Genomic DNA, 7,851 nt, shown 5'->3' with positions numbered 1-7,851 from the left:
TGGCTGACATTTTAGAGAGAGAATGCAGTGAGAGAATGTGAAAATTTTGTTTTTCTAATAGGGGGAGGGCTGAAAAGTGCTTTCTTTAATGAGATCTAAGTGAGAGAGGGTGGTTTATATGTAAAAGAGAGTGGACAAGGATGGGAAAAAGACATTTTAAAATTCAAAAATATATATTAGAAAACTTTTCAATTACCACCTCTCTTTTGGATTAAAATAGTCTATTTTCAAATTTGTTTTTATAGAAATGGCATTTTTAAAATTCCCAACATAGGTCATTTTGCCCACTCTTTTAGGCTTGGTCAAACTTGGCTTAAGCTTTAAACATTTTCTTAAACTGCCAAATAAAGAGGCCCTTCTCTACCCCATTCAGTTCCTAATGAAAGGACCTTGCACAAGGGGGCAATTATGGAGCGAGCCTTGTTTTATAACATCCCACCACAACTACCATCCATTGCCGCCACTTAGCACCCATCACCACCACCACCCTAGCCAACCACTAGATGTTGGTGGTTCTATCTTGCTACCACCATGTGCCGCCCCTACTCCTACCATCACCGTCCATTGCCATCTTTCCCTCCAACAGAGTAGCCTCCCCCCCCCTTCTCTCTCTCTCTCTCTCTCTCTCTCTCTCTCTCTCTCTCTCTCTCTCTCTCTCGTCTCCTCCAAACCTTTAAGAGATTACTCTCATTTAACTCTCATCAAGGGTCCGACCCATGTTTTATTTCACAAAGCCTTTTGAAGGCTTGCCTTTTTAACATTTATTTAAAACGTAGAGCTATTGATTTCCTCGAGTGCTTGAGAGAGAGAGAGAGAGAGAGAGAGAGAGAGAGAGAGAGAGAGAGAGAGTCACCCTATTGCTAGTGTTGTCACTCCTCAAGATTTGGGGCATCACCTCCAGGCCTTAGCACCCTCATTTCTCTTATTTCCACACTCATAAAGTGCTTCTCCCCCCCAATGCTTGCCAATCAAGACAACTCTTTGGCATTGCCTTAATGATGTCAATTAGCACGTGTTTTGTGTCTAGCTATACTTACAAGCACTTGAGCTTTACGAGGACGTTCTCTGTTTGATGTTTTCAACACTATATAATTTGAATAAAGGGAGATATTTGATGTGATAAAGAGACTTTTAAAGGTTCAATATAAAGAGTTTAATCAGATTAAGTTTCAACAGGATCAACATTGGTTCCTTTGAATATGGTATACAATTGAAAAGTTTTAGATTGAACCGTGGAAAACCAAGATGCAATTACTTATGATGAAGGAAGGTGCCTAAAAAAAAGCTACATAAGAAGAGCTAGAGAATGTCTGTACTAATCCACTTCAACATTCTGATTGGGTGAACAAGAATGAATCTACATTGCATATCGTTGTTCTTGACTTAGCCAATAACTTGCTTCATTGTCTAACCGCAAAAGCCAAGGAAGTCCAATTACTTTTGGTGGCACATTAACAATTCTAAATTGTTTCTTAAAATACTATTACATATTCTCACTTATCAACCTACAAACACTCACAAAACACAACCAAGATAGGCAAGGAAGTACGGTCTACTCTTTAGGTTACTTTTGGTGGATACATTGGAAATTTCCTTAAATGCAATTATAAATTTTCACTTATCTATCTACAAATACTCTCAAAACTCACTTAGATGTACTAAGTCTCTTATTTGAGTAGCTAGCTACTCTAAATTGCTCTTGAACGATGACATCAAAAGGATGTACTTGCCAAAAAGCAGAGGTTTGTGGAGATCGCCCTTTTCTTCAAGGTTGCTAGAGAAATGAAGTATGAAGAAATAATTTTGCCATTCTTATGGAAGCTAGAGTATAAGTTTCGTACAAAGCTCAAGAAGTGTAATTTTGTAAACAGCTTGGTCACACTATTGAATAGTGTTTTAAAAAAATTTCCAAGCAACAACAACTACATCATGCTAATGTTATTTCTCAATCTAAAGATGCTAAATTCTCTACAACACAGACATAACAAGCAATGCCTTCTATTGTTGACTCATGTAAATGCAAATCTGGGAGCAAGCTTGCCCCGACAAGCAAAGCTGTTAAGGTTGGCCATAAACAAATATAGCGGCCAGATAGACCTACTATTTACTAAAAAAGAGCTTGGCTATTATAGGGTGTGAGAAGATCTATGGATAAAGAAGAAAATAAAAGAATCTTATCAATGCTTTCTTGAAGAAAATGCAAAAAAGCAAGCAAAAATGGAAGAACCCCACAAGCAAATAATTGTGGATGTCACGAAGATAACACATAGTCTTGAGGCTACATTGAGTGAGATTTCATAAAGCATTGGGTTAATGATCATTGTACTAGTAGAAAAGGGCCCCCATTGAGTTCTAAGTGAGTAAGTAGGTCAAGTGAAGCAATAATGGAGCCTGCGATGCTTCTTACATTGACATGATTAGCTGGTTAGTGCAGACCTATATCACTATGGCCATAAACACCTTTGGTGCATGCAAAAAAATTTGATAAACAAAGATTTTCACCTTTCTGCATGTGCCAAAGGTGTTTTCCCTTATTCACATGCATTGCAATTTTCATAGCCTTAGCCCAAGTGCTATTCTCAACTTAGCATGCGAAGATACTGTAAAATTTATGCAATTCATCCTCTTGTAGTTCCTTTTTGGGCAAGTGCATGAGGATTGATAAGCTCTCTTAATGCCATGGGCATCATATAAGTGTTGGAGTTAAAGGGAGACATATTCTCTACAAGTGTCAATCCTCAAGCACTTAAGATTCTTCTCTAACTGATTTTGGACCTCCAAAATCCATTTTTGAGTGATACATATAGTTATTCATCTTCATGCCTCAAAGGATATGGCCAAAGCTCATGCGTTGCAAATAGCCTATGAAAATGAGAAAGTAAGCAACACCACCTGGTGACTTAGTACACAAATCTGAATGCGCTAGACAAAGCTTCTTCTTGCCATAGAAAATGGGTAGAAGCTAATCTTGTATGTATGCATAGCCTAGGGTCTAAGCATTGGCAGGCTGTCAAGATGATTTTTTTCTACTTGAGTGGCACTTTATATCTTGGCTTGTTTTATCCTACGGGGAGATCGTTGCCGCCAGATTTACATGCTTTTTCAAACTCAAATTGGGTTGGTTGTTTTGACACGCGAGTGTCCACGAGTGGTTTTTGTTTCATGCTAGGCAGTTCATGTATCTCATAGTTGAGCAAGAAGCAATCTACTGTGGCCACTTCCAATTGTGTGGTTGAGTAAAACGTCTTCACAACTACGGTTGAATGTATGGCTCAAACGCCTTATGGTTGATTTGGGTGTTGCATAGGACACTGCCAACACTATATACATTGATGGTCAAAGCGCATTGGCAACTGCAAGGAGCTCAGTTTTTCATGCTCGCACAAAGTACATTGTGGTGCATTACCACTATGTCAGGGAGAGGCTCTCAGCAGTAGAGATCAATTTGGCTTATGTGCCAACATAGGACAAATTTGCAAATCTTTTCACAAAGGCATTGTCTCGTGAGAAGTTCAAAGCTTTCCGCAAAGCTTTGGGCTTACTCCCCTTTGTGGACTAATCATCTCCTCAGGGCATGGCGCTTTTCTATACTCTATGTGCCAGCTCTACGCATCACTCCCAGGGGGGATTTGTTACCATATACATGTGGTAGTGATGTGTATGAACACACTTAGGACTACTGAGGCATTTTTCCCCTCACTAGGAGGTTTTTTTCCCATGCATCGTATATACACCCATCACTCTAGCGCTAACTTATCTTTCCATTGCACACTAAGTAATACACTCTTTGTTGTGTACCTTGAGCTTCCTTCGTCTTCTCCAAGATGTGTGTGTTTTCTTGCAACCCTAATTCCAAAAATCTAGCCAAGATCAAAAGATCCATTCTGAATCTTCCACAAGCCATTGCTAAAACTTGAATGAAAGCCACAATCATCTAGTTGCCCAATAGACACTCTGAGATTTGACACATGTTTCACATTGCTTAGAACAAAAGGAGAACCATTGGTAAGACTCAAATGCATCTCAACCGCACTAACTATGCTATAAGCAAAGTTTACCCGAGTCTACACATCCAACCTTGCTACCATCATAAGTAGAGAACCACTCTCTATAAGGAGTAAACCATACCCACAATAACCATCATTGTTCATTGTTTTTCTGGCTTCTATCTCAATCTTGCATTGACTCCCTTTGCCACACACTATCAATAAAGAAAGCTATCTTCATCAACCAACGCTCACCACTATCATGCCCAAGAAAGATATTAATTGGTTCGTCCTCATTCTCGCTATCTTTCAAATATATATTGCACTTGCATGCGCTGAGTGACCTTCGGCATACCAATACAAGCCAAGGTGTGTGGGAGGAATAGGGTAGAGAGAAAGAGAGAGAGAGAGAGAGAGAGAGAGAGAGAGAGAGAGAGATGCCATCATAAGGAATAATTCTTCTTGATTTACCCCTTTCATAGTTGTAAGGTCTCTTCTAGTTATAATAGGGACAATGTTTACATTTCCTTAGTGTAAATGGTGTTCTTGAAGTATCACAAAGGGTAATGATAGCTAATAAGTGCACTAGCTCTCACATTAGGATCCAATAATCTAATTTTTTCATTGAGGTGTTGTTTGTATTTATCGTGTAAAACCAATTGATAATTGGAAAAGTCAAATCATTAGGCATATTTACACGTCTTGCTGGAAACCAAGATCTTGTATAAAGATATGAACCTCAACTCTGTTGATGAACATTATCTTTGAAAACTCAATGGAACCTGAACTCTGTTGATGAACATTACCTTTGACAACTCAATGGAAGGAAGGAGAGAACAAAAAAATCTTTCTTTTTTGCAAAACTCACAATTGTGAGTGGATAGTATTAAGAACAAAATAATACACCAATCCCCGAGCTCGGACCGAGCCTTGAGGGTCAAAGGATTACAAGTTATCTGCTTGGCAGAGAAACCACTCCTACTCCTCGGCTTTACTTATTACAAGATGTTATGTATTGTTCTAGACCAGTCCTCTGAGGCTTGTTTGCATCCGATCATGGGGATCATCAATCTGCTCTCTTGCGTGATTTCACAAAAGCTTGCCACAGCTAGATCCCCCTCAAACACGCGGCGGTTCCTTGCTTGCCAAATATGGTGCACTCAAATAATGAGGTAGAACAAAAAATCTTCTTAAATCTTCATACGATACAAAGTATTGATAAATGTAGAAGGGTTCAACAAAATATGAACTCAAAGAATAGGTAAAAGGTTACAAAACAACAAAGGCCCAAAATTTTCAAGATTTGGAGGATAGAGGCAAATATGATGGATTCCGGGACCATTTTCTATAGTGGTGAAGTGAGGTTCTATGTACACTCATTGTTGTGACTTTTTACAAGATCACTTAATCATTTAAGGAACTTGGACCTTCAACTACAACTAAATTTGCCATGGTATAAATTCACTTGAGTTCCCATTGGTCCAATTTAGGGTGGTTGGTTGGCCTTCTTTTAGGTATATGCTACTACTATGAGGAAGCTTACTAGCAAGAGCCCTCAACACTTGATGAAATGCATCCCCATACTTTGATTTCCTTGAAAAGAGCAATGCTTGCTTTATACTTGGGCTAGATAGCATCTTTTGCTTCATTGTTACCTCCTCCATGGATATGTTTGTCAATATGGATTCCAAAATATCCACATCCTTCTCGGGAACAAACACTACCATGTCATCCCATGGTATAACATTTCTAAATGGCAACACTATGTTATCAGCAATGACGACAGGTATGCACCCAAATTCCACTGCCTCAACTATGCGTGGACTCCATGGCGCCCACCCCAATGGACACAAGCAAAATATGGATCTTTGCATGTCCTCATAGTATGTTGTTGGATGTTCAGAAGATATGTCAAAGAGGACATTGTCCTTGTATATCTCCCATATGGTTGCTCTCACCCCCCTACAAGTATATTGAACAAATAAAACAGGTGAGATAAACAATATGAAATTTATGACAGAGATTATACTTATATTCTTGAGTGCTAGTATACTACACTTGCTTTTATCACGTGTTGACATGATTCTATTTGAAAAAAGTATACATTTTATATCTTTATTTGGAAATTTTCTCAAACTTTCAATTAGGAAATAATTAGTGGATAACATGTGTAGAGTTTCACCTAGCATAGTAATCCCCTTTTGGACCATCAACATCATAGAAGGCTCCACGAAAGTAGACAAAAGTTGAACGAGGTGTGCTAGCATGTAAGATGTGGTTTGAGATCCTCCTGGGCAGGACATATGGAGGTATAATGATGGAGTCATCTTTGAAGCATGAGTGATTTACCTGCCCAAATGTTTGTATAAGAGTTGCGTGTTGAAGAAGAGGAAATATACCACGCATGATTGCTTCCTTCTCCTGCATGACAAGATGTTTAGATTAGTGTTTGCAAATACACCGCGGCTCATCGTATGGTGAACTAATGTATGCTTGGATCTATATATTTGTGTCTAGATTTTTACAAAGCATAAATATAAAAATAAAGGAACTAGAGTAAAGGAGATAACTAATGTGAACCTTCAAATTCAAAATTATAATTACATTGTGCAAAAGTACTTTAAGATTAGGGTCATCTTACATGATAATGAAAGCAAGCTCCAAAGTCATGGGGAACAACAAAGAAATGGTCAACACCGTCTGTTCGATTCCAATAGGGCCACTTGGTAGAGAGGTAGTGGATTGCACTACGCATCATGCGAGGCATGTATTTGACAAAGGGAAGCCCAGTTGTGGTGAGGTCACAATTGGTGTAGACAGGGGTGTAGAACCAATCGGCCTCCTCAGGGTCAAGTGTGCGTACTGTGCTAGACAATAAGAAAAGATGCATATGTATCTCAATTGAAAACATGTGCATTAGGCACCGCATGTCTTTTTGTACCACTCTCTTGTTGAACTTGCTTGGCATGTCATATACATACACCTTCATCTTTCTCATTGGATCTTCACCCAACTCCACATTTGGACCTTCATGACCTGGCTTTCTTGCAACAAGGAACTTGATTAATTTTCTAAAACTTATATGGAGGATTTTTTTAATAAAAAAAGGATACGTGAGCTTGATTAGATTAAGCATTAGTTTCATGCCATGATAGTGGATATAAGGGGGCAATATGTATGTTGATGTTGACTTAAACCATAATCAAATTCAAAATAAATTTAAGTGTTGTACAAGCCATTGATGACTATAGATGCATGCTTGTACCTAGGTTATATCTATGCATCATTTGAATGAATGACTTTTGAGAGGAAGATGAATAATTCTTCAAATGAGCATATAGTAAAAGGTACAAGAATGCTAAACAAGGGTGTAAAGGCAGTACAAGTGATCAATTTCAAGTCTTATCATTAGATTTTAGCAGGCCAAAAATAGAAAAATATTTCTCATGCGGGGCAACATATACATAAGATGATGCAGGATTTGAGGTAGCAAGCTTCGTAGAAATTATACAAGAATGCAAAGTGCTCATATGGGCACTCGGGCACAAGCATCACTCGGAGGATTGGTCTAGGACTACTTGTGCCTTGTTGTCAGCAGATGGAATGTTTATGATAGGGGCAAACCTTGGCCATCGATAAATAAAAGACAAGAGTATGGGCTTTGTGTATCAAGGATGTGGAGGCGGGGTGGTAGCTGAGGTGGCTGTCCTGATAGCCGTTGTAATTTTGATCCATGGATGTTGTCATGGCTTAACATGAGCGTGATAAAACCTTGTAATTTTTTGGGTTGCTCAATATAATCCACTCACAATTGTGAGTTTTGCTATAACAAAAAAGATGATGCTAAGTTTATTTCTTTTCGGGT

At 38.7% G+C, this 7,851-nt stretch overlaps 1 protein-coding gene across 1 annotated transcript; it reads right to left on the bottom strand.

Moving 5' to 3' along the window:
* Positions 1-5,154: 5,154 nt before the first annotated feature.
* LOC147442626 (putative beta-1,4-xylosyltransferase IRX10L) lies at positions 5,155-7,039 on the bottom strand. Its single transcript, XM_086528750.1, has 3 exons — positions 6,628-7,039; positions 6,169-6,407; positions 5,155-5,948 (listed from the first exon to the last, which is right to left on the bottom strand). Exons 1-3 carry the CDS (start codon positions 6,982-6,984, stop codon positions 5,426-5,428), a joined length of 1,119 nt encoding a protein of 372 aa, XP_086384876.1. The 5' UTR covers positions 6,985-7,039; the 3' UTR covers positions 5,155-5,425.
* Between the last annotated feature and the right edge of the window lie 812 nt (positions 7,040-7,851).

This window comes from Adiantum capillus-veneris, chromosome 14 (assembly GCF_014529385.1).
Source record: "Adiantum capillus-veneris isolate H3 chromosome 14, ASM1452938v2, whole genome shotgun sequence".
NCBI lineage: Eukaryota > Viridiplantae > Streptophyta > Polypodiopsida > Polypodiales > Pteridaceae > Adiantum > Adiantum capillus-veneris.
The sequence above is the reverse complement of the archived record's forward strand: the minus strand, read 5'-3'. Positions and strand labels throughout refer to the sequence as shown.

Coding starts and splice junctions, on each gene's coding strand:
- LOC147442626 (XM_086528750.1), bottom strand. CDS start 6,984: ATGAGAAAGATGAAGGTGTATGTATATGACATGCCAAGCAAGTTCAAC. Junction 6,408..6,627: donor GAGCTTGCTTTCATTATCAT/GTAAGATGACCC, acceptor CTTGTCATGCAG/GAGAAGGAAGCAATCATGCG. Junction 5,949..6,168: donor AAAGGGGATTACTATGCTAG/GTGAAACTCTAC, acceptor ATATACTTGTAG/GGGGGTGAGAGCAACCATAT.